This window comes from Loxodonta africana, chromosome 1 (assembly GCF_030014295.1).
Source record: "Loxodonta africana isolate mLoxAfr1 chromosome 1, mLoxAfr1.hap2, whole genome shotgun sequence".
In the NCBI taxonomy this organism is placed as follows: Eukaryota; Metazoa; Chordata; class Mammalia; order Proboscidea; family Elephantidae; genus Loxodonta; species Loxodonta africana.
The window spans coordinates 106,037,597-106,063,004 of NC_087342.1; the positions used below are offsets into that span (position 1 = coordinate 106,037,597).

General features: G+C 43.9%; 1 protein-coding gene across 3 annotated transcripts; it reads right to left on the reverse strand.

Moving 5' to 3' along the window:
• Positions 1-813: 813 nt before the first annotated feature.
• LOC100663941 (cysteine-rich protein 3) lies at positions 814-25,116 on the reverse strand. 3 transcript variants are annotated; one of them, XM_003404175.4, is made up of 8 exons: positions 3,778-25,116; positions 3,334-3,428; positions 2,898-2,955; positions 2,667-2,798; positions 1,822-1,893; positions 1,606-1,700; positions 1,449-1,506; positions 817-1,273 (listed from the first exon to the last, which is right to left on the reverse strand). In XM_003404175.4, the coding sequence occupies exons 1-8, from the start codon at positions 3,923-3,925 to the stop codon at positions 1,212-1,214; spliced, it is 720 nt and encodes a 239-aa protein (XP_003404223.2). In that variant the 5' UTR covers positions 3,926-25,116; the 3' UTR covers positions 817-1,211. The 3 variants fall into 3 exon arrangements, with proteins under 3 accessions (XP_023401286.1, XP_003404223.2, XP_023401279.1); XM_023545518.2 differs by lacking the exon at positions 1,449-1,506 and having other exon boundaries at positions 814-1,273; XM_023545511.2 differs by lacking the exon at positions 1,822-1,893.
• Between the last annotated feature and the right edge of the window lie 292 nt (positions 25,117-25,408).

Consider the following 25,408-nt stretch of genomic DNA (forward strand, 5'->3'; position numbering starts at 1 on the left):
ATCCTGGCGGTGATGGGAAAGGGTTTTTCTGAAGCTGCCTTCACCACTGCCTACCTGTTCACGTCAGAGTTGTACCCTACCGTGCTCAGGTAGGGGCACCTGGGCTCCTGGAGGAGAGGTGGGCTTGTTAGTCACATCTCTTACCAACATCCCTGCATACACACTGCACTCCAATCCTCTCACCCAATCCCGACACCAAGCTCTCTGCTCAAGGCTGCAGTTGCCACTGGTGCCCCCTCCCTGTGCTCATCCAGCCTTGACTATTCTGCCTCCAGCAACAGGGTGACTTCCCAGAATGCAGTGAGCCACTGGAAAATTCTAGCCCTCCTCTCATGGCTGGGGGGATTCTGAATAAAGGTGTTCTTTGGGTTGTGACAACAATAAGGAGCTGTGGGGAGAGCCCTAGATGGGAAGCCACTGAGTTTGCCCTGGGCTCTGATTCCAGCTTTGCAATTGATTTGCTGTGTGACCTTGGGCACGTGGCTTCCCCTCACCAGGCCTTAATCTGCTAATCTCTCAAATGGGATAATGAAGCCTCTTAGCAGACTTCACAACAGGATCTGTTGTCATACTCAAATGAAATGCTGAAGAAGGTGCTTCTTCTAGAGATGGTGCTAAAGAAGACTGTCCCATGATGACTTCAGGTACCAAGAAGACTACAGGACATGCTGTCCACTGTGTGGGCAGGGGGCTGCCTAATGCCAGGGCCAGGGGACCAGGAGAACAGAGCTTTTTATTCCCCTGGCTGGTCTTGCCGGACAATGCACCCCCACCCCCCCCACCCCCCACCACACACACACTCCCCATCCTCCAATCCACTGTCTAGGCCTCATGCCCAAAGAAGAGTTGAAGTCATGGGAGGTAACATTTTATTGGAGAAGCCAGGGAGGCTGAGGCTCAATAAACAAGTTTTATGAGTATCTCGAACCTCCAGAGTTTGCTGGCAAAAGGGATGGGGAAGGCAAGGAGGCCACTCTTCAAAGGGATTGCCTATGACCCGTGGCCAGATAGGAAAGATAGGAATGGGAAAGGCAAGAGTTGTCAGATAAAGTCCAGGTTCTCTGGCCCACATGCCTATTCCTCCCATGGAGCCTAGGCCCAGGCCTATACCTCCCTCCATCCCGATAGGACTAAAGAATTCTATAGCTCCCAGTGGACCACAGAGAGAATGGTGAGCAGCCTGAGTCAGAGTGATCTCTGCTGTGAGCACCTCATTTGGATTTCATCTCTGCTGGGTCATAAATGTAGCAGCCCACGTCGCCAATGTTCACGCCTGAGGGAGAGAACCCCATCACCAAGCGCCTTATGGCTAAGGGGTGTTCAGTTGAGGGTTGGGGGGAATTAGAAAAGGGCTGGGGTGTGTTTGACCACAGGGGAAGTTGTTCACATCCCCACAGGCTATATACATGCCATACTCTAGGTTCAGTGTCTAGGGTGGGGCTGCCCACCTTTGGGGCCAAACAGGTAGCCGTAGCAGGGGATGTGGCAGTAGGGGAGGCCGTCATGCTGGGACAGGGAGAGAAAAAGAAAGCCCATCTCAGCCTGTCTCTTCCCATCTCCAGTCTCCCTCCTCCCAACATACCCACCCATCCCTGCCCTGCACACCTCAGCATGGCTCCCAGCAGTCAGGGTCTTCTGGCAGCGCTGGCACCTCAGACAGGGCCGGTGCCAATTTCTGCCCAAAGACATCACCTTCTCAGCTGGTGGGGGAAAGAGGCGGTTGCACTGGGAACAGGCAGGAAGACCCACATCCTTGGACCACCTCCCTGCCCCCTGTTGCCCACCCTACACCCCCTCCCCAAGTTTTCTACTATTACTTACCAAAATAGACGGGCTCCCCACAGCCAGGGCACAGTGAAGTCTCCCCAGTGAATGTCTTCATGTGGGGAGGGCCTTTAAGGGGAAGAGGCCCTTGCTAGGGCTGAGGTGGGGGCCGAGGCCTAAGCAGGACCCACCAGCACATGCCTGCACATGGCACTAGCCTCTTCCAAAAGCCATGCACATCCCAGAGCCCCAACCCCATCCAGGCAGCCACGAGTCTGCCTTCTTGTGGCCCACAGCTGAGCCCCTTTGACCCTACCTCCTGTCCCATCCCTGCATGCAAGAGGGACCACCTGCTTTCTTCTTGTCCTCCCAGGGGCTCAGATGCCCAGCAGCCCAACCCTGTCAGCAACTCAATCCTCAGGAAACCTAAGCTGATACATGAGCTGGCCAGGGCAGAGGTGTCAGATGTTGGGGAGCATGGTGTCAATGCCCAGTCCAGGCAGTGGGAGGAAAGAACAAGAGCTGGAGGGGAGTTGATGCAGGTGAGGGGCTGGCCCCAACCAAATGACCCCTCAACCATAAGTCATTCCTTCCACAGCCCTGAGAGAGGCTCAAGTTCCAGGCCAGCTCTGCCTCTGACTAGCTGTGTGACTGCACAAGGTCACTTGCCCTCTCTGGACCTGTTTCCTCACCTGCAAAATGGGATGATAATGCCATCTGCCCTATTTACTGCTTAACAGCTGACATGAGGGAACATCAAAAAAACAGAAGACTTTGTTAAGAACAAAAGTTGTAAGAATCTGGAGCAGAGACCCAGGTGGAAGACTGCACCTCACTCTAGCTCCTGCTGCATCCTGGGGAAGGTTCAGGAAGAGGAGGGACTGGGACCCAACCTCACTTACTTTTCTTTCCCTGGGGAAGGCCAGTCCTGGGTCTAGGGGGGCTGAAGCTGCTGGGGCTGAGGGAAGTGCTGCTGGCAGGGGTGTGAGTGGGGGGACTGTAGAGGTAGGAGCCCACACCACCAATATTCACCCCTGCAGAGAAAACAAGGGAGGACAGGCTTGAGTCTGCAGACCACATCCACAGGAGAGTTCTGCTGTGCCTTGGCCCCTTCCAGGCTGGTACTTACTTACCCCTGGGTCCGAAGAGAGCCCCGTAACATGGCTTGTGGCAATATGGCCTCCCATTGTGCTGGGTAAAAGCAGAAGGGGGGGTTGCTCTGGGTCAAGGGGTGGAGGGGCCCTCTTCTGTGCCCCACAGGTGTTCCCCCAAGTCAGCCTGCCAGGTGTGTCTTTCTGCTGACCTGGCCTGGTAGAGTTGGGAGGGTGGGGGGTGGGCTGGCATTGGTGGGCATTGGGCAGAATTACCAATGTGGTTGAGGGAGGAAGGGCCATAGTGGGTCGAGCGACACTACTGTCCTCCACTCTAACCCCCACTGCTGGAGTAGAGCGCACAGGTGGGTGGCTTTGGGGTTGGTCTCTGTGGTTGCCTTTGGCGGGCCTCCAGGGCTGAAAGCAGTGGTCGGGGGCTGGGGGAAGTGACAGGCTATGTGCCCTGTCCGGGCCTCACCTCTGCGTGCCCCCCGGGGGACAGGATGCTGTGGCAGCGCTCACATTTCAGGCAGAAGGGGTGCCAGTTCTTGCCCAGGGAGCTCACCTTCTCAGCTGTGGGGGACAAGGTGGAACCGGGCTGCGGAGAACCAGGCCGAGCATCGGGCGCCTTCCTTTACCCCTCAGCCTTCTGGGGAAACCAGACCCGTCCGCCCTGCTACCTGGAGACGGCCGGGTGCGTCTCCGGGAGGCCAGCCCCAGCGCGATGTGCCCCACCTGGCTCTTGCAGGGGGTCCCAGCTGGGAAAGGGTGGTGGTTCGGGGCCCCCCCCCCCGCCGTCACAGGTGGAAAGAGGGGTCTGGCACCCCGCTGTCACCAGCACCTCAGAAAACACAGTGGTCCACATTCGCCCATCTTCACCCCCTCCCCTCCACCCCCCCACCCCCCCCAGCCCGGCCCTTACCAAAGTAAACGGGTAGCTGGCAACGCGGGCAGGTCCAGCTCATGGCTCTGCTCTGGGCAGCAAACGCAGCACACAGTAGGTACTGCCGAGAGGCCTCCGTTCCCGCCCCCTCCGCTAGCTCCGCCCACGGCCCAGCTTTGAGCCTCATTGGCCTCACTCCACAGCTCCTCGGCGACCATAGGCCGCTAGGAATTTAGAACCTGCGCGACGCAGGCGACTTCCCAGTTGCTTTGAAGAATACTAAAGCCTCTCACACTTTAGGAGGAAGGGTCCTGAAACCAAGCGGGTTCCGGACCGGGAGGGAAGCGATGCAAGGAAGACACATGGGTGGCTTGGTACCGAGAGGAAAAATGCCCAGCGTGCAGACACCATGAAAACACTAGATTCTGTCCCCAAAGCGAGGGGATAAGCTTCTTTGAAATGGTCGAATCCCGTGCTGGTACTTTAGGAGAATGGTTAAGAGCAAGGGAATCTGGAGCCAGACTCAGAGCCCATCTCTGCTACTTATTGTTTGGCTTCAGGAAAATTACTTAACCTCCCTCTGCCTCCGTTTTCTTAGCAGTACAATAAATATTATGATAACAGTCTCTATCTCATAGGATTGTTGTGAGAATTTGATGAGCTAATATACGTGAAGTGCCCAAACAGTGCCTGGCACATAAATTCCATAGAAGTGATAGCTGTCATTCTGTTAGGTCCCTTAACGGGCTCAGGATTTAGTTTGGAATCCTCAAAACGTGGTCTGCATACAAAGGTTTGCTTGTAAAAGTGTAATGCTTCCTTATTACATTTAAAAGTATAGTTTAGACACCAATTACATATGTCTAATTTAGTTTTCTTTAAAATCAGATAAGTCTAATTTTAGTTTGAAATATTTGTTTAAAGTAGCTCAGCAGTGCTTCAAAAGACACTACCAAAAAAGTGGGGGAAAAAAAAAAGTGAAAGACAACCAACCCAATGGAAGAAAATATATTAAGAGTTTAATATCCAGAACAAAGAGCTCTTACAACACAGCAATAAAAAGATAACCCAATTAAAATATGAGCAAAGATTTTAAACAGACATTTTCCAAAGAAGATATTCAAATAGCACTATTGTTGTCCTTAGGTGCCCTTGAGCCGGTTCTGACTCACAGCGACCCGATGTACAACAGAACACTGCCCAGTCCTGTGCCATCCTCACAATCATTGTTATGCTTGAGCACACTGTTGCAACCACTGTGTCACTCCATGGCATTAAAGGTCTTCCTCTTTTTCACTGACCCTCCACTTTACCAAGCATGATGTCCTTCTCCAGGGACCGGTCCCTCCTGATAACATGTCCAAAGTATGTGAGATGAAGTCTCGCCATCCTTGCTTTTAGGGAGCATTCTGGCTGTACTTCTTCCAAGACAGATTTGTTTGTTCTTTTGGCAGTCCATGGCGTATTCAATATTCTTTGCCAACACCCTAATTCAAAACCATCAATTCTTCTTCGGTCTTCCTTACTCATTGTCCAGCTTCTCTATGCCCATGAGGTGACTGAAAATACCATGGCTTGGGTCAGGCACACCTTAGTTCTTAAAGTGACATCTTTACTTCTTAACACTTTAAAGAGATCTTTTGCAGCCCATTTGCCCAAAGCAATGTGTTGTTTGATTACTTGATGGTTGCTTCCATGGGGGCACTAATTGTGGATCAAAGTAAAATGAAATCCTTGACAAATTCAATCTTTTCTCCGTTTACCATGTTGTTGCTTATTGGTGCAGTTGAGGATTTTTGTTTTCCTTATGCTGAGGTGTAATCCATACGGAAGGCTGTGGTCTTTGATCCTCATCAGTAAGTGCTTCAAGTTCTCTTCACTTTCAGTAAGTAAGGTTGTGTGGTCTATATAACACAGGTTGTTAACGGGACTTCCTCCAATCCTGATGCCGAGTTCTTCTTTATATAGTCCAGCTTCTTGGGTTATGTGCTTAGCATACAGATAAAATAATTATGGTGAAAGGATAGAATCCTGACGCACAACTTTCCTAACTTTAAACCACTCAGTATTCCCTTGTTCTCTTGGAATCCGACTGCCTCTTGGTCTATGTACAGGTTCCTCATGAGCAAAATTAAGTGTTCTGGAACTCCATTCTTTGCAATGTTATCCATAATTTGTTATGATCCACACATCTGAATGCCTTTGCATGGTCAATAAAACACAGATTAAACATGTTTCTACTGTTCTCTTCTTTCAGCCAAGATCCACCTAACATCAGCAAAGATATCCCTAGTTCCACATCCTCTTCTGAATCTGGCTTGAACTTCTGGCTGTTCCCTGTTGATAAATGCTTTTGAATGATCTTCAGCAAAATGTCACTTGTGTGTGATATTAATGATATAATGAATTAAAGATATCAGTAATAGCACCATTAAGCACATGAAAAGATGCTCAACGTTTATTTAAAAACCAAAAAACCCAAACCCATTGCTGTGGAGTCAATTCCTAATCATGGTGACTTCATGTGCGCAGAGTAGAACTGCTCCATACGGTTTGCAAGAATGTGACCTTTTGGAAGCAGATTGCCCTTGGGTATGTTCGAACAGCCAACCTTTCTATCAGTCCAGTGCTTAACCATTTTCCCTTCTCAGGAATCTTTTTCACTAGCATTAGGGAAATACAAATCAGGACCACAATGAGATAACACTTCACACCCACTAGGGTGACTAGAATTAAAAAGATGGACAATAAAAAGTGTTGGTGTGGTTGTAGAGAAACTGGATCACTTATACACTGCTGGTGGGAATGTGAGATGGAGTAGCTGCTTTGGAAAACAGTCTGGCAGTTTCTCAAAACGTTAGACATCGAGTTACCATATTGCCAATTCCACTCCTAGGTATAAAAAAACCCAGTGCCGTCGAGTCGATTCCGACTCACAGCGACCCTATAGGACAGAGTGGGGCTGCCCCATAGAGTTTCCAAGGAGTGCGTGGGGGATTTGAACTGCTGACCCTTTGTTTAGCAGCCGTAGCACTTAACCACTACGCCAAAGAATTGAAAACATGTTCACACACAAACTTGTAGACGAGTGTTCACAGCAGCAGTATTCCCAATAGCCAAAAGGTGAAAACACCTTAAAGCCTATCACCTGGTGTGGTATATCCATGCAATGATTTATTCAGCATAAAAAGGGATGGAATACTGATACATGCTACACATGGATGAACATTAAAAGCATTGTTAACTGAAAGAAGACAGACAAAAAGACCACATATTGTATGATTCCATTTGTACAAAATGTCCAAAATGGGTAAATCCATAGAGGAAGAAAGTAGATTTAGTGATTACCAGGGGTTGGAGGGAGGAGGAATTGGGATTGTCTGCTAATGGGTACAGGAGTTCCTGGGTGGCGAACATGGTTAAGTGCTCAGCTACTAACCAGAAGGTTGGTGGTTTGAACCTCCCAGCGGTGCCTCAGAAGAAAAGCCGGGTAATATGCTTCCAAAAGGTTCCATTCATGAAAACCCTATGTAGCACAGTTCTACTATGAAACACATGGGGTTGCCATGAGTCGGAATCTACTCAGTGGCAACTGGTCTTGTTTTTGTCTTTTGCTAATGGGTGCCAGGTTTCTTTTTGGGGAAATGAAAATGTTTGAGAATTAGATAGTGGTGATGGTTGCACAGTCTTATGAATGTACCAGAAACTACTGAATTATACACTTTAAAAGAGTAAATTTTTTGATATATGAATTAGGTCTCAATAGCAATGATAATAAAACATCCTGAAGGGAACTAGTTAAAAGAAGAGAAACTAAAAACAAACAGTACTTAAGCAAGTGAGGAGCAAGAGGGAGAGCTAATTACCTGGTGCCAGTTGACCAGCAAAGGAGACAACCCCTCCATGATGTATTGTGGTGGAAAAGTTTTCTGGAGTAAGCTCGTTTCTTATGTCAAGCCAGCTCAGAAAGGGCTGAAGGGACCATGTTTACTAAATTCATCACTGGGCTGTAGTCCTGTGCCCTGCTAGGAGTCCAAGATCCTCTCTGGATTCATATGAGCAATGGGGATGGGGTAGTGCCTAAGGTCCCTGGAAGTCTATGAACTTCCACTCAACATTCTTATTTCCTACATTGTCTCCATCAGTACCTTTTGCTTACAACACTTGTTTTATCCTCCTTGTTGACTTCTAAGGGTGTAAGGCTTATACATTGTGGACAAGTTTGTCTACACTTTTTCATTATTTGTTTCTTGCTATGGAGACTATTTAAAGATCCTTAGTTTTATAGCTGTTGAAAATAGTTATAACAAACTTGAAAAATATTACAGTTTTATCCTCCACTGATAGGAGCCCTGGTGGTGCAGTAGTTAAGAGCTTGGCTGCTAACTGAAACGTCGGAGGTTCAAGCCCACCAGCCTCTCTGCAGGACAAAGAGGTGGCAGTCTGCTTCCATAAAGATTTAGTGTTGGAAATCCTATGGGCCAGTCCTACTCTGTTCTATAGTCACTATGAGTTGGAGCTGACAACAATGGGTTTATTGTTTATTTTAATCCTCATCTGAGTTTTACTCTTGTGCTTCTGCCTCATTTGTTTCTTCTTGAAGAAGGCAGTTTTAAGTTCACTGCCAAAAGGTTCTCTATGGCTCTCATGGAGAAGCCTCCACGTTAGGAGAGTGAAGCACTGCACTGATGTCTTTATTTGTAGACATGCTTCATCCTCTAGGAAGGCCTAACTTTATCTGCCCAGGGATCTATCCTCCTTAGAACTTCCACAGCACATCAAATAATCCCTTCCCAAGGCCTCCAGGCACCTTCTACCTAAGATCACCTTCTGCAGGTGCCTCATGCCTCCTAGGCAGGTCATCTTTACCCTAGTATCCAGCACAGGGTCCAAAACCAAGAAGCAAGCATCTGAGTGTGAGTTCCATGCTGTTTTCACACAAGTTGCAATGTCAGTGGGGCAAATGCTTTACTGCTTCCCGTTTTCTGTGACATTCCCGTATTCTATAGCCACGACAAATACAGCATCCTTTAGCTCTTCCAGGTCAGTGCTGAGAAAAGGCTAGTGGAGGCTCCTTTCCAAACAGTTGCCATCCATTTGCACATACAGCAAATCACAGCATTTCACTCCTTTCTTGCCTGGTTTTTGTTATTCTTTACAAAGAGGCTTTGTACAGAATGCTGCAGTGCAATGAGTTACTTAATGTGGCCCTTCTAGCCATGGCCTTTGTCACTCACACACAGTGACTGGGTGGAACTGTACCAATAAAGTAACTGTGGCCCACGAAGGGGGTTGGTCAGTTTTGCTTGAAATGAGCCACCCCAGAGGCGGGAAAGACAGGATCCCACCACAACCAGGGAGGGAGAACCAGGAGCGGAGTGTATCCTTTGGACCCGGGATCCCTGCACTGAGAACCTCCTGGAACCAGAAGACACAGACTGAGACATAGAAAGAAAGAGAGAGAGAGAGCAGGAACACTGAAGACAGGAAGAAACAGTGGCAGATAAGCAGCAGCAGGAGATGGCACAGTGGGCTCTCAGGCCCACGGTATGAGAAGCTGAGTCCCTTTGGGCAGGAGGCTTGCTGCCAGAGTAGGGTGCCTCTGGGCCCTGGGTGGAGTTAGGTTTGCTGACCTACTGAGCCTGAGCTGAGCATCTTCGGTCCAAGGCTTACTGCTGCAGTGCGGTGTCTTGGGGTACTTATTGGCAGGGCTAAAAGAGCTTTGTAACACTTGCCCAAGCAAGGCAGAGGCTGAGGAGCCAGAGAGAAGCATGCCTGTGGGCATAACTGAACAGAGGCTGTCCTGATGGAAGAACTGTATCCTGAGTGTTCCTGAACCTGAACTGCAACCTATTATTTCCCTAATAAACCCCATAATCGTGAGTATTGTCTGTGACTTCTGTGTGGTCGTTGCAATGAATTATCGAACTCAGAAAACAAGTAGAGAGTGCTGTAGGGGGGATGGCTGGTGTCAGAAATGGTAAAGATAGTGGAGAGAGGAGCCATATCTGACCTCCATAGGAATCAGCCTTGGGCTGTTGATCTTGATTCTCTTTCCCCCTTGTGAAGTTAGAGGAGGTCAGACTACCCTGACTCCTTTTTTACAAATGCTAACAGGGAAAACCAACATTTCTTGTAGGAATGTATTTGCTGTTACTGACAGTGGTTGTTTTAAAAAAAAAACAGTTGTTGTGGCTAAACTCACTAAAATGGTATTTTAACAAATACCACAAATGGATAAATCCAGCTGAGTGTATATTATACCTGCTCAATGGTCAAGGTGCAATTTGTACCATCTCCTCTAAGAGGCAAGCCCCTTTCTCATGAGGACCAGGTGACAATCTTCCCCGCCCGTGTCCCCTGCACAGACCTCTCTCACAGTATCCATAATGTTTTCATACTTGTTTACTTGTCGTACTTTCAATTCACAGGATTGAGGCTTACTTTTCTGTATATCTCTAGCACTCAGTAGAGTGTGAGTGTTCATTACATGATAACTACTATTATTACTATTAAAAATCTTCCCCTAATACTTTTGGCTTCATGTTTTTAAGCACTATTACCTGTGTTTTATTGACTTTGCAAAAGCATTTGACTGTGCGGATCACAACAAATTATGGATAACACCACCAAGAATGGGAATTCCAGAACACTTAATTGTGCTCATGAGGAACCTGTACATAGATCACGAGGTAGTCATTCCAACAGAATAAGGGGATACTGCACGGTTTAAAGTTAGGAAAATTGTGCATCAGGGTTGTATCCTTTCACTATGCTTATTCAATCTGTATGCTGAGCGAATAATCCGAAAAGCTGGACTATCAAGATTGGAGGAAAACTCATTAACGACCTGCGTTTATATAGATGACACAACCTTGCTTGCTGAAAGTGAAGACTTGAAGCACTTACTGATGAAGATCAAAGACCGCAGGCTTCATTATGGATTACACCTCAACATAAAACAAAAATCCTCAGAAATGAACTGATAAGCAACATCATGATAAATGGAGAAAAGGCTGAGTTGGGGATTTTATTCTACTTAAATCCACTATCAACACCCATGGAAGCAGCAGTCAAGAAATCAAAAGATACACTGCACTGAGGAAATCTGCTGCAAAAGACCTCTTTAAAGTGTTAAAAAGTAAATATGTCACCTTGAAGACTGAGGTGCACCTGTTTTCAATGGCCTCATCTGCATGTGAAAGCTGTGGGATAACTAAGGCTGAAGAAGAAGTGATGCCTTTGAATTGTGGTGCTGGTAAAGAATACTGAATATACCACGGATTGCCAAAAGAACGAACAAATCTGTCTTGGAAGTAGTACAGCCAGAATGCTCCTTAAAAGCAAGGATAGAGAGACTTCGTCTCACATGCTTTGGACATGTTATCAGGAGGGACCGGTTCCTAGAGAACATTATGTTTGATAAAATGGAGGGTCAGTGAAAAAGATCAAGACCCTCAACAAGATGGAATGACACAGTGGCTGCAACAATGGGCTCAAGCATAACAATTGGGAGGATAGTGCAGGGCTGGGCAGTGTTTCATTCTGTTGTACATAGTGTCACTATGAGTTGGAATCGACTCAATAGCACCTGATAACAACAACAATTAGGTACACTTAAGTTTTAGGATTGTTGTGTTTTCTTGATGAACTGATATTGTTATTACTGCTGTGAGAAAGGCTCTTCAACTTTTTTTTTCCCCTTCAGCTTTTCAATTCTAGGTGAGTGGGGAGGGGGTGGGGGTGGAGACAATGACCTGAAACACCTAGAATGCTGTCACAAAAAGTATTAGGGGCACTACCAAGACCCCTAGATAGAGACCACTGGAAGATAGATTTGGATTCAGTCTAAGAAAGAACCTTTTAACAGAGCCCAAACATGAAGAGGCCGCCTCAAACAGTAGTGAGCTTCCTGTCTGGATATAAGTAACACTGGACAACAAACCAACTGATCATCAGTGTGCATAAGGGATGAAAACATCATAAGCTGACAGGCCTTGAAGGTTTCTTCACAATTTGACAATCTATGATTCTGTGATTCCATTCCCAAAGAGGAGTTTTGAATTTGTGTGAGCAAGAGAGCATTGCTGAAATAATGACAGCTACCGTCTATGGAATGTCAGTCACTGTACCTGTTATTTCTGATCCTTGCAACAACCTGATGAGGGGTATGTATGTTACATTAACACAAGTACAGAAAAGGAAAGTGGCTTGGAGAGGTTAAGAACTTTCTTCAACATTATACAGGCCCCAAGAATTCTGACTCCAGAGTCCACACTCTTCCCACTCTATGCTCCTAAGCTTGATTTCTACTAAGTTGTCCACGTGTTTCAGCCTGAAAGGATGGTAAATTTATCTGTATGGTAGCTCTGTACCTGAAGAAAAGAGGGCCTGTCCAGGAAATAATGGGTTGAGAGACAAGGGGCACGAAAATGTCACTGAAACCTTTCCATGGCTTCGCAGTGGCAGCAGGATAAAGTTTTTAACTTGGCTCTAAAACCCTCCATACCCAGGCCCTCCACCTCTACAATCTTCTAGCCATTCTTCCTGTTGCATAATCCATACTAAATGAGCTTCTTAAACCTGCCAAACTCTTTTCTGCCTCAAGGCCTTTGCAAATGCTGTCTCTTTGCTGGGAACTCACTTCTCTAATAACTTCACCTTACCAATTCCTGCCTCACTCAGCTCACTCAGCTCCCTCACCTACTCAATACCAGGCTATTGGTCCCAAGTACTATATCCCATTACAGCCTGTGCTATAGGGCTGAGGGGGCCCAATCAATGACAACCCTGTTTTCCTTGCCTGACTGCTGGACAAAATGAGGGATAAAAGGCAGATGGAGACCCATGCATTACCGGTAAAGGCTAGGTTGTAGCTTAGTGAAAGAGTCAAATAGGCCTGCCAACTTCCTGCCTACCTCCCCGACCCTAGTCTAGGCTTTGTCTACCCTATTAGTCTGTAAGCTCCACGGGGGCAGGGACCAGGGTTGTCTTGCCAACCCCTGTGTATGTTTCTAGTGCCTTGCTCAACTTTTGGCATACATGTTCAATAAACATTTGTTGGTGAATGAATGGTAAATGTTATATGCAAGTCCCCCTCAGGTATAAGTAGACGAGCGTCAGTAGGAATAGGAAGTTAGACAGAGATGTAGGAATAGGAAGGGGTTGAGAGTTAATGGGACACTAGTAGTAACAGAAGCCCTGGAGTGAGGGAAGCTCACCTGCCTAGGAGTAAGATCTCAGGAATTTCTTAATGTACATGAGGATCAGTATGTATGATGCCCAAAAGGGAATATAATTTACACTGATCCTGATTATAAATACTAGGTAGCTCATAATGTAAAAAGGGAACTGAAATTTTGTTTTGGCAGCAAACCAGTCCCATTAATTAGTCATCCATAAGAACTTGCTAATTAAGCTTAATTAGCATGTAGCACAATTATGTCTATCATTAAATATGTGGCAAATCAGAGAATGTGTTATATAAACTATAAAGAACCTTGCATATATGGCTGCTACTATATGGCAGGTTAGCTTTGCAGTGAGTTTTTGTAGACTTACTCAACTAAATGGTCATAGGCTTGTGCCTTTTAAGGCATTATCAAGAACTTTGCTCCTAGACGACACTTTTAAAAGGGAAAGTACCTGGTTCTGGTATGTCTGTGAAAAATCAGTCTTACCTCTTTAGAGTGTATTTCTTAATCTTTATTACCCATATCCCTTAAGCTTTCTCACTCCATCTTCCGCACATCCCCTCCAGCAAGAAAACCCTACTTTCTGTAGTTTATATTACTTTTAAAAAATGTAATACAAATGGAAATATACAGAAAAACAAATAGAATGAATATGCTTTAATAAAAACACACTAATCCCCCTACCTGTAGAGAATTGTTGCTTAATAGCCATACATCTCCTATGACTCTTTCAAGAATCTGTTTGATTTTTTCCCCTTGTTTTCCAGCATCATTTTGGCATCACAGGAACCTATTGAAGGCAATCTCTGTATAGCTATCTGTACTGGTAGCTTGGGATTTACTGAGTGGGTTACATTTTGTGACTCAGTGAAATCAGCTGGACTAATTCAGAATCAAGACTGCATAGAGGACCCCCTGACCCTTCACCACGACTGCCTTTAATCTTTGCTCATAAAGAAATCAATAACAGTTTTGAACGATGGCCTTCTATGTAAAGATGGATTTGGCTTCTGTAGTATCATCTGGAAATGTGTATTTCATCTGAGAATATATAAAAGTAACTACTCCCAAATATCTGTAGCATGAAAATGTATCCATATGCCAGAAACTAAGGAGGTAAAAAAAAAAAAAAGAGGAGTGAAACTCAGTGGTCAGTTTGCTTATCATTCTAGTAATGGTAACAATGCTCTTTGGAATTGGCATAAACTACCACAAACTTCTTCATCTCTGTACTAAGGTCTAGGGGGAGGTAACTCTTTATAATATGTGAGTACAGTTCTTCTAGATCATGACAGTATGTTAACAAAGCTAAAAGGGTTTAAACTTAAGGATTCAGACAAATGCAAATGCTTACCTTTCAACAAAGGAGTCTTTTAGTTCCTCTATGAAGCTCAAGGTCACAGAATCAGGAGTCAAGCCCCAGCTTCTTCTCAACTCCAAAATGACTGGGGTTTTTCTCTTCTTATTCTGAGCTTTTGGAACAGGCAAGGCTATAAAGTTCTTATTTCTAATCTCTACTAAAAAAAAAAAAGGAGGCGCAGCTACTATCGTACTGGAGACAAGAACCTGGGCACCCATCTCTTGATGAAAAGTCACAAAGAGAAAGGCTAAAAAGAAAGAAGGCACTAAATCTCTGCAGCTCTATAGAGGACATTTTTATTTTCTGTTTAGCAGAATTTATTTTGGAGAACCTCATCTTCCTCGAGACCATGTTAATGCAACTTATGTCAAGACGGTTCAGTAGGGCAGACCCTGCCTTCCCATGGTGAACTTGTGACCTGGGCCTGGTCTGAGTACCCCAACCACCTGACCACAGTGCTGGTTCCGAGATAGAAATGTGACCCAAGATAGACTAATCGGTGTCCTCCCTGAGACTTTTAGTGTTACCAGAAAAGATACATTGTCATTTTCTAGATGGAAGCTTACAAGGCCATGGCAGCTTGAGACTGATGGGGACCATCCTGCTCGAGTGGAAAGAGCTCTCAAAATGAGGTGAAGAAGAAATGAACAGAGTCAAGCAGAGCTGCAGGAGTGAAGAAGAGAGTTCTAGTGACATCTCTGCCTTCCAGGATCTAGGTCAACCTTAGTTTCTCAGTTACCAAGCCACAAAATCCTCCCACCCTTTTATTTTTCTCAAGCTTGTTTGAATTAGGTTTCTGTTACTCGCAACCAAAAACTCCTAATTAATATAACCTATTATAACATGCGCCTTTGTAGTAGAAGAAAAGCATCTTGTATTTAAGCATTTTATCATCTTGTACAAAGGGTCTGACACTGTAGATAGTACTATATACGTACTTTCTTAATGTATGATTTTCAGGGATCCAACTACGATATTTTTACATTAATAATGTGTGCCTTCTACGTTTGTTTGCTAACCTTGCCCTCGCACCACGAGGTATTTTCATAAGTGCCAATATGCCAATTTTTTTTTACACTAAAAAATAATTGGCATAGCGGCACTTATGAGAATACCTCATGGGGAAGGGCACCGGTGGCAAAGAAACATAGAAGGCATGTATTATTTGCATAAAAATATAATATATTCTGTCTATAAGAGAATCACTTTAAAGACACAAATAGGTTCAAAGTGGAAGGATGGATAAAGATAGTCCATGCAAACCAAAAGAAAGCTGGGGTGGCTATATTAATATCAGACAAAATAGACTTTAAGCCAAAAATTGTTACAAGAGACAAAGGAGGAACAATTCATCAAGAAGATATAACAATTATAAACACAGACTCACCAAAATATATGAAACATAAAATACACGAAGCAAACATTGTCAGAACTAAAGGGAGAAATAAACAGTTCTACAACAAGCAACTAGAAAAAGAAAAGGAAATTAAACCCAAAGCTAGTAGAAGAAAGGAAATAAAGATTAGAGTGGAGATAAACAAAATAGAGAATAGAAAAACATTACAGAGAATCAATGAAACCAAAAGTTGGTTCTTTGAAAAAGTCAATGCAATTGAAAAACCTTTAGCTAAGACGACTAAGGAAAAAAAAGAGAAGATACAAATAACTAAAGACAGAAATGAAAGTAGGGACATTATTACCAATCATACAGAAATAAAAAGGATTATAATACTATTGACAACTGTACACCAAAAAAATTAGAAAACACAGATGAAATGGAAAAATTCCTAAACACGTACAAATTACCAAAACTGACTCAAGAAGAAACAGAAAATCTGAACAGATCTATAACAAGAAAAGAAACTGAATCAGTAATCCAAAACCTCCCAACGAAGAAACATTTAGGAAGAGGGTTTCACTGGGGCTCGGGTGAAGGAGAATGGGGAATGGGGACTAACTGCTTAATGGGTTTGGTTTTTATTTTGGGGTGATGAAATGTTTTAGAATTAGAACTGGTGGTTGTAAAATATGGTGAATGTACTAAATGACATTGACTTGTTCCATACCTTTAATTTTACATTATTGAACTTTCACCTCAGTAATAAAAAAAGCGCTTGCAACAGAAGAATAATGGCTATATTTTGGGAAAGTAGCAAGTGGAAGAGGGCATGAGAGGAGCTTTAGGGGTGTTGGTCATATTCTCTTTCTTGATTTCGGTGTTAGTTACCCAGATGTGTTTACTTTCTGAGTATTGTTGAGCTAAACACTTCTGATGTGTGTGCTTTTTTAAAATATGAATATTATACTTTAATATAAAAGTTTATTTAAAAAAAAAAAGTTAAACAGAGTTACATACGACACAGCAATTCCACTCCTAGGTATATATCCCGAAGAATTAGAACCATAGGTCCCGCAAACATTTGTACATAAATGTTCATAGCATTAGTTCATAATAGCCAAAAAGTGGAAATAATCTAAATGCCAAGCAACTGATGACTAGATAAACAAAATGACTAGAAAAACAACAGAATACTATTCAGCCATAATACAGAAGCAAGCACTGCTACAACTGATACATGCATGCTACAACATGGATGAACCTTGGAAACATTATGCTGAGTAAAGAAGCCAGACACAAAAGGCCACATGTTGTAGGACTCCATGCATATGAAATGTCCAGAATAGGCAAATCCATAGAGACAGAAAGTAGATTAGCGGTTGCCAGATGCTGGGGGCAGGAGGGAATTGGGAGAGACTAATATGTACACTGGGTAATACGCACAAGGTTTTCGGGGGAGTGATGGAAACATCCTGGAATTAGATAGTGGTGATGACTGCACAACCTTGTGAATATACCAAAAAATCACCATTTTAAAGTATACTTTAAAATGGTGAATTTTGTCATGTGAAATGTAATGTTATGTGAATTATATGTCAATAAAAAAGGAATAGATCTTAAATATTTCATCACTCTGAATATATACAAATGCTAACATATCAAACAAAAGAAGCCCCAAGAGAGAAATATTATTCTCAAAAATGTTCCCCTTCCCCTGCCCATCCCCCAGATCAGCACACCTCAGTCATGTACTTCACACACCACTGGAAAACGGGGGTTCAAGCAGCAAAACGGGCTGGAGGTAGGAATGGAATTCACAGTTAGGGATGAAAGCTTGTGACCCACACCCTTGACTGTTCCTGAGCAGAGGAATGTGGTGGCTGAAGAGAAACAGATCTTAGGCTGGCGCAGGGAAGGAAAGTGGTGGTGACAATGTGCTGGCAGCCCTGGCACCAGACTGCTTTCCATTGCTTCATCCACAGGGTCACGCCTCAGGAATGAGTAGTCCTTCAACTGATAAAACCTCAGCAGCAAGAGGCCCTGATACACCTCTTATCCCTTTTCTACTGATGGCTTTGTTTGTACATTATGCAGTTCTTTGTATTTATGACATCGTGAGTACTCCCCAAAATTACCAAAACCACAGATGTATTTGGACAGTAAACTAGACCCCCAGGATCCTAAAAGTGCCTCGATTTACAAATAAGGGACAAAACTACGCTAATGGTCTTCTAGATAAATCTGGAACTGGGATAGCTCAGATTTAAATGAACTTAAGCATCTGAAGAACTTAAAGGTCAGCTTATTTTTTTTTTGTTGTTGTTCTTGTTCTCAACCCCACTGTATTCTCCCTCCCAGAATCACAAAGTACAAAAGAAGCACCTACTGGCAATTTAGACGGACAAGACTAAGGGGTTTCCTCAGTATTTTGAAAGGATGCTTGCTGCTTCCACGTACCTGACGTTTCAGTGTGTGCAGAAGCAGTAAATCTGAATGGGGTTAAGTCATGGATTGAATTATGTCTCCCAAAAATGTGTGTTATCAATTTGGCTGGGCCAGGATTCCGCATATTGTGTGATTTTCCTATATGTTGTAAATCCTGCCTCTATGATGTTAATGAGGAACGATGGGCAGCAGTTGTGTTAATGAGGCAGGACTCAGTCTACAACATTGGATTGTGTCTTAAGAGAATCTCCTGAGAGAGAAAAGAGAGTAGCAAGCAGAGAGATGCTGGGGGCTGGGAACCGCATACCACCAAGAAAGCAGTGCCAGGAGCAGAGTGAGTCCTTTGGACCTGGGGTCCCTGTGCAGAGAAGCTCCTTGTCCAGGGGAAGATTGATGAAAAGGCCAACAGAGGGAGAAAGCCTTCCCTTGGAGCTGACGCCCTGAATTTGGACTTTTAGCCTACTTTACTGTGAAGAAATAAATTTCTCTTTGTTAAAGCCATCCACCTGTGGTATTTCTGTTATAGCAGCACTAGATAACTAAGACAGGGTGTGATACCCCAGAATTTCTCAGACATCCTTTTTGTGATTATACCTCCTTCCTGGCAACTTCCTTTAACTATTCATATCACACTCCTCTAAGGACATGCCCAATTGTTACCTTGATTTTGGTAAGGGACACTGGAACAGAGATGGAAGATGTTCTACTTGCTAGGGACATTTGGGCACAGGGCCCAGAAGGGATGGACAAACCCAAACTCCACAGCTCTAACACGGTATCGTGGCACAAAATGAGAGATGGAAGTTTAGGTGATAGCTGATTCAATGCTAAATGAGGTGAGGAGGGGCACCTTCTATGCCCATCTTCACCTTGTGCCTCCTCTATTGGTATGAAGATACAAACACACATAGAAGTATTTACTCACCCAACTCATCATTTCCTGGAAAGTGAAACTGCAGCGTCTTCTCCACAACCTATCCCTTCCCCAGCAGCTATACCCACCTTCTGGAAGTCAGACCCTTTAGGTAACTGCCTATTGGCCACAAGGGCGCTCATCACTTCTGTGGACTCTGTGGCTTCCATCCAGGCCTCCCTGAGGCAGAGATGTCTGCTGCAGTCCTTCCTTTTGGAAACCTGAATTGCTCCTGAAAAGAAAGACAGGTTGGTGAGTCAATAACAATGTCATCATAATCATCTTATGCAGGTAGGCTATGGAAAGGATGGATGGAACCTTAGCGGGGGGCAGAGTATCAGAAAGCCAAGAATGTAAATAATACCTCAATATACTTTTTATCTCCTTGCTATCTTTCTCCACTCTCTCTTTTGTTCTCTCATTATGTAACTCTGCCTTCTATTTTCACCCTGCTCACTCACTTCCTTTAAGCATGCCCATTTCCCTTGTTTTCTACAAAATTCCTTCCTTGCCTGATCCTCTACAAATGGAACAAAAGCCTGTAAAGTTTTAATTTACTACATCTAGATAGTAGTAGTCTTCTGTCCTTTTGTATGTAACAAAGTTTGTGATAGCTTTTGTGGACCTGAATAAAAGTAAGTTTTGTGAAGACAGGTAGCTTGATTTATATAATGTCCAAGTGCCTGTACAAATTTAAAAAAAACCATTGCCACTGAGTCGACTCCGACTCATAGGGGCCCTATAGGACAGAGTAGAACTGCCCCAGAGTTTCCAAGCAGCACCTGGTAGATTCAAACTATCGACCTGACCTTTTCGTTAGGAGCCATAGCCCTTATCCACTACACCGCCAGGGTTTCAACGAATATGCACAACCAGCTCAACAGAAGTTGGGATAACAAAAAGGGAAGAGGAAGAGAGGGAGAAGAAGGGTAGCAGATTCCTGAAGAAGGTATATTGCCCTGGTTCAACGGGAGTAGAAGAATTGAGGGAGTCTTGAGGGGAAAAACAGCAGGAACTGGTTGTAATGATGGAAAATAGATGAGAAGATGTACGGAATGTGAGACACACACACACAAAAAATCATTAATTTTTTTTAATACGGAAAGGAAAAAAACCTGGCCTGTAATTCTGCAGCCCCAGTTAACCCTTACAAAGATTAGATTAGATAGACAGATAAACACACGCATGCAATGCATTTTCATGGGCAGAATGTTGAAACAAAACAAGAAAAAAAAAAAAGAAACCATCTCTCCTCCCTCTTCCAAAGACAAACTTCTTTGGTTAATGTTTTTGTTTCTTTCCAGAAATAAAATTGTGATAGCTTGATTTCCAGTTTTGAGAGGTGACAAGAAACTGTTGGGCTATGAAAGGTTGAATTATTCCTTCAGCCAAATCAGAGGGATTTGAGGTTTGACTGGCTGACTTTAACATCTGAACTCTGGCTAGACAGAGAAAAGATGTGAAAATCAGAGCCCCAAAAGCCTTTTACTTCTAACTCTAAGGTTACTCTACCCTCCTCCCCATCCTCAGTTTCTCTTCTAGAGCTGCGGGCGTAGTGTGTCCCCCACCTGGCCTGACACCACTACTGCAGAATGCTGTTGAAGTGAAGGGATCACAAGCAGCCTTGATATGCACTCATGGCTGTAGACAGTGCTTTGTATACAATGACCCAGGACAGAGCAACAGGACAGTCAGCCTATAGAGTTCTAAGCACCCAGTGTTATGGATTGAACTGTGTCCCCCAAAACTGTGTATTGTAAATCCTAACCTCTGTGCCTGTGGTTATAATCCCATTTGGGAATGGGTTACCTTTGTTATGCTAATGAGACGGGATTAGTGTAGGGTGTGTCTTAAATCAACCTCTTTTGAGATATAAAAGACATTAAACAAGCAAGCTAGGAAGCAGGGATAGGGGAAGAGAGATGCCAAGCACATGAAGATTGTCCAGGAGCAGAAGTTCAAACAGACAAGGATTTTCCTTCAGAGCCAACGGAGAGCAAGAGCCACCACCCTGAATTCAGACTTCTAGCTTCCTGAACTGTGAGAAAACGAATTTGTTTGTTAAAGCCATTTACTTGTGGTATTTCTGTTACAGCAGCACTAGGTAACTAAGACAGAATTTGGTACTGAGGGAGCAGAGCTGCCATCCCCGTGCGCCTGGAAGGCAGAGCTGAAACCCAGGATTGAGGAGCCGCCACCCAGAATCCAGAGGTGGTGGCCAACACTCAGAGTCTGGCCGGCAGGGCCATTGCCTAGATGGTCCCAAAGAGTGAAGGATTAGTTTCAAGCTTTGAAAGCTAATGTAACCGTTCTGCTGGGTTTTGGACTTGCTTGGTGCCCGTTATCCTTTTTTTCGTCCAACTTCTATTTGGAATAGAAATGTCTACCTTGTGCCTGTTCCACCATTGTACTTTTGAAACAGATAACCTGTTGCGTAGATTTCACAGGTTCACAGATGAACAGGTTATTCTGCCCCAGGATGGAATACGCCTGAAGTCTTACCTGTAATTTGATTTAGATGATTCCGAAGACGAGATTTTAGGCTTGCAGTTGATTTTAAGACTTTTGGGATGATGTGATGGAGTAAATGTGTTTTGCATGGGGCAGGGGTATGAATTTTGGGAGCCCAAGGGTTGAATGTTATGGATTGAATTGTGTCCCCCAAAATTATGTATTATAAATCCTAACCTCTATGCATGGGGTTATAATCCCATTTGTGAATGGGCTATCTTTGTTTTGCTAATTGAGACAGGATTAGTGTAGGGGGTAGATTTTTGAGTCAATCTCTTTTGAAATATAAAAGACATTAAACAAGTAAGCTAGGAAGCAGAGATGGGGGAATAGAGATGCCAAGCACATGAAGGCTGCCCGGGAACAGAAGCTCAGAAGAGACAAGAACCTTCCTCCAGAGCCAACAGACAGAGCAAGTCTTCCCCTAGAGCCAGCGTCCTGAATTGGGACTTCTAGCTTCCTAAACTGTGAGAGAATAAATTACTGTTTGTTAAAGCCATTCACTTGGTAACATTTCTGTTACAGCAACACTAGATAACTAAGACATCCAGCAAATAACAATCATTAGTTTACGGTTTTTACCCACTTGCTAACTGTTAAGTATTAACAATCACTTAATTTAAATAACAGCTACTATTACCACATTGATTCTTTCATCCAATTTTTATTGCATGTCCTCTGAAGGGTCAGGCAACTGTGCACTATAAATACAATGATGGAAAAAAAAAGTAACATTGAAAGCAAAGACAGACTTCTGTTTTGGAGAGTTTATAATCCAGTTGGGATGGGGTGAGGGAGAAAGACATATATTAATCAAAGAAACATAAATGTAAAATTGCAACCACGTTCAGTGCTACAACATAAAAGTACATGGTGCTCTGAAAGTGTTTATGGGTTTAGGGCAAATCAGGATGGTTTTTTTTTAAGGGTAAATTTTCATTATAATGCAACTGCTTGATTTATCAATGAATAGTGCTATTATATACATAATTTTTAGTTAAAAAACGCATAAACACGATTACAAAATTAAACTCTAAATAAAGAAATGTGCCCACAATTCCAGATTATTTTCATTTGTCTCCATTCTCACATAAATCGTGAATGAAGACTCTGTTTAGCTCCTCATCCTAATGGTTTGGTAGGTAAGCTTTATTAAGGTGGAGAACCAATGTTCAGGAATATATTAAAAATAAACAACACCCCTCCTCACTAGGTTCTGTTCAAGGCTATATCCTCTCTGAACCTCCCCAACTTCTTCAGTAATATACATAATGTCCCTTTTGGGATCCCTGTGTCCTTACTCAAACCCCCAATTCTTCCTTAGTCCCTGAATCTGGCAATCTAATAAATTAATGCAGGCTTTGCTACCAAAAACTCAGCTAACTTCTTGATTTTCTAGAGATGGAGCGGCATGGGGTGAAGTGGGAATACTCTGCTACATTACTCAGCAGTATTAGCAGAAAGGTTATTGAGTATTATGTGTCCTGAAGCTAGCTGTGAATATGAGGAAGATGGCTTGTAAAACAGGGAGGTATCCATTCACAAAGCCAAGGGGAATGAATATTAAGGGGTTATTTACACAACCTAGGTAAAATTAGGTGTTTGTCTCAATTTAAACATAACTGATTTATTCTCACTAGTCAGTAATACTTGCTTCGGATGTTTTCAGAAATTTGAACCATAGTTATATGACACCACAAGCCACACGTAAAAATCAGGCCCACTCCTGGCATGTGCCTTCGCCTCTTAATGTGAAAATTTATTCAGTGCTGTGAAAGTGTGAATAAAAAGACACAGGCTCTACCTCTAGGCACTAGCTCCTAAGTTAGAGTTCTGCCCTTTCTTTCCAATGACTTCTCTGAATGAGCGCCAAAGGTAGATTGCACTGAGCTAAGACGATGCAGCAGCCAACACTTGCTTCCCAGACTACAGAATCCTGAGCATCCTCCTGCATAAGGCAGATATGAAGAATGCCGTTTCTTCAACTCTAGAACCCGTTGCCATCGAGTCAGTTCTGACTCATACCAACCAACCAACCCACTGCCGTTGAGTCGATTACAACTCATAGCGATGCTACAGGACAGAGTAGAACTGCTCCATAGTTTCCTAGGAGCACCTGGTGGATTCGAACTGCCGACCTTTTGGCTAACAGCCATAGCACTTAACCACTACGCCACCAGGGTTTCCTTCTAACTCATAGCAACCCTAAAGGACAGAGCAGAACTGCCCCATAACGTTCCCAAGACTGCAATCTTTACAGAAGCAGACTGCCTCATCTTTCTCCTGTGGAATACCTGGTGGGTCTAAACCTCTTGGTCTGCAGCCAGGCACGTAACTGCTATGCCAGCAGGGCTCCCACCAAGTCCAGAAGTGGGCATCATTATAGGAAAAGCCCAAGATTAGTAAATGCCTTCGGTGCAAAGCCTGAAGTTATAGAGTCTGAGAGACTACCATTTGAGCGTGGCTGAGTATAAGAGGAGTTGCTACCAAAACTAAAGCTCAAAGTACTCTAGTCCCAGCTTCTTGTCCTTCCTAGATTTGCTCTTCCCTTTCCTACCTCTTTTAAGCGGTCCCCTCCTAAACTAGAGACTTAGATTCTGAGTCCCATTGAGAAGGGGTGAGGTTAGGACTGGGATCTGGCTTTGGTAATCTCTTTCCACTCACCTGTCTCTACCCCAAAGGCAAGTGGTACTTACTAAGTGAATAGGCCTGAAAATCAATACAAACTGGCATTTTAAATTCTTTATGTTCCCTGAATTCCTGTAGATAGCCTCCTAGACTGGACAAGGGGTATATTCTCTGGAGAAACAAATACATCTCTGAAGCTCACCTGGGTTCAAGCTCCTCTGTGGGGCATCTTCTCAGTCAGTCTGGTTTCCAGGCCAGAAAAGTACACTGAACTCAGACTTCAGCCTAAAAAGCAGGCCTAGGAAGATTACTCAGGACAGCCTAACCCTGTACACATTTAGTGCTGGGATGGACAGAATGAACCTCATCTTACAGAAGAAATACAAAATCTGTGGCATGGTGAAGTAACTTGTCCAAAATCACAGCAAGGCAAATGGCTGAAGCGTATTTAAGGATCTAGCTCTTCCCAACCCGTACCCTTTCCACGACATGAAAAGAGGGGACAGGACAATCCCTAAACTGACGCTAGTCAAGGCTCTTGAAAAATTAAATAGCCTTCTAAAACTCAATGTAGGGATTCTGCAGCTCTGCGGACAAGAAAAACAGAAATATGAAATCTTAGGAGAAAAGACCAGCAACTCTGCATTATTTTTGAGGAGCGGGTAGGGGAGTGGGACTCTGAGGTCTCTGTTAAGCCAGTTTACAAATTGCTAATAGGATGTCACGGTAAAAATGGCACGGAGATTTAAAAATCCCAGGGCTGAACTTCCTAACTCCCAAGAGGGCCCTCAGCAGGACGATGCATATCCGTGGGGAGCTCAGTTCCCAGAGGACTCCGGGCAGAGCCAGCACAAGGGTGTATAAAAAGCTTCACAACCAATACCAGATGGCCACTGCATAGTCACTACCCATCCAGGCAGCAGTGGGGCACACAGTATATAATTTAACATTCTAACCATGCTGGAAGTAGCTCTGACAAGTGGAGAAAGAATGCTTGGCAGGGAGTGGGAGTGAGGGTGAGAAGACAATAGGGCAGCAGCAGGGACTCATTGTTCTAGTTTTCCTGAGTTCAAATGTGTGTGGTTTCAAAACAAAAAAATCCAGAAAGAAACATGAGATTAATGCATTTATTCCAAGTAATTAACACATTAAAAATAAAGTTAAACTTGTCCAAGCCAACACATGAATTCTTTAATCTTTTTAACAAAATGTACAACCCAAAACATCACACTATGGTGGAAATAACTTGGGAAAGGGAGAGGTAGAGGAGATACATGTGA

Excerpts from the sequence above, each read along its gene's own strand:
- LOC100663941 (XM_003404175.4), bottom strand. The coding sequence starts at position 3,925 with ATGAGGCTCAAAGCTGGGCCGTGGGCGGAGCTAGCGGAGGGGGCGGGA. Across the intron at positions 3,429-3,777 it reads CCAGCTACCCGTTTACTTTG|CTGAGAAGGTGAGCTCCCTG; the intron begins GTAAGGGCCGGG and ends TGTCCCCCACAG. Across the intron at positions 2,799-2,897 it reads GGCTCTCTTCGGACCCAGGG|GGGTGAATATTGGTGGTGTG; the intron begins GTAAGTAAGTAC and ends TTTTCTCTGCAG.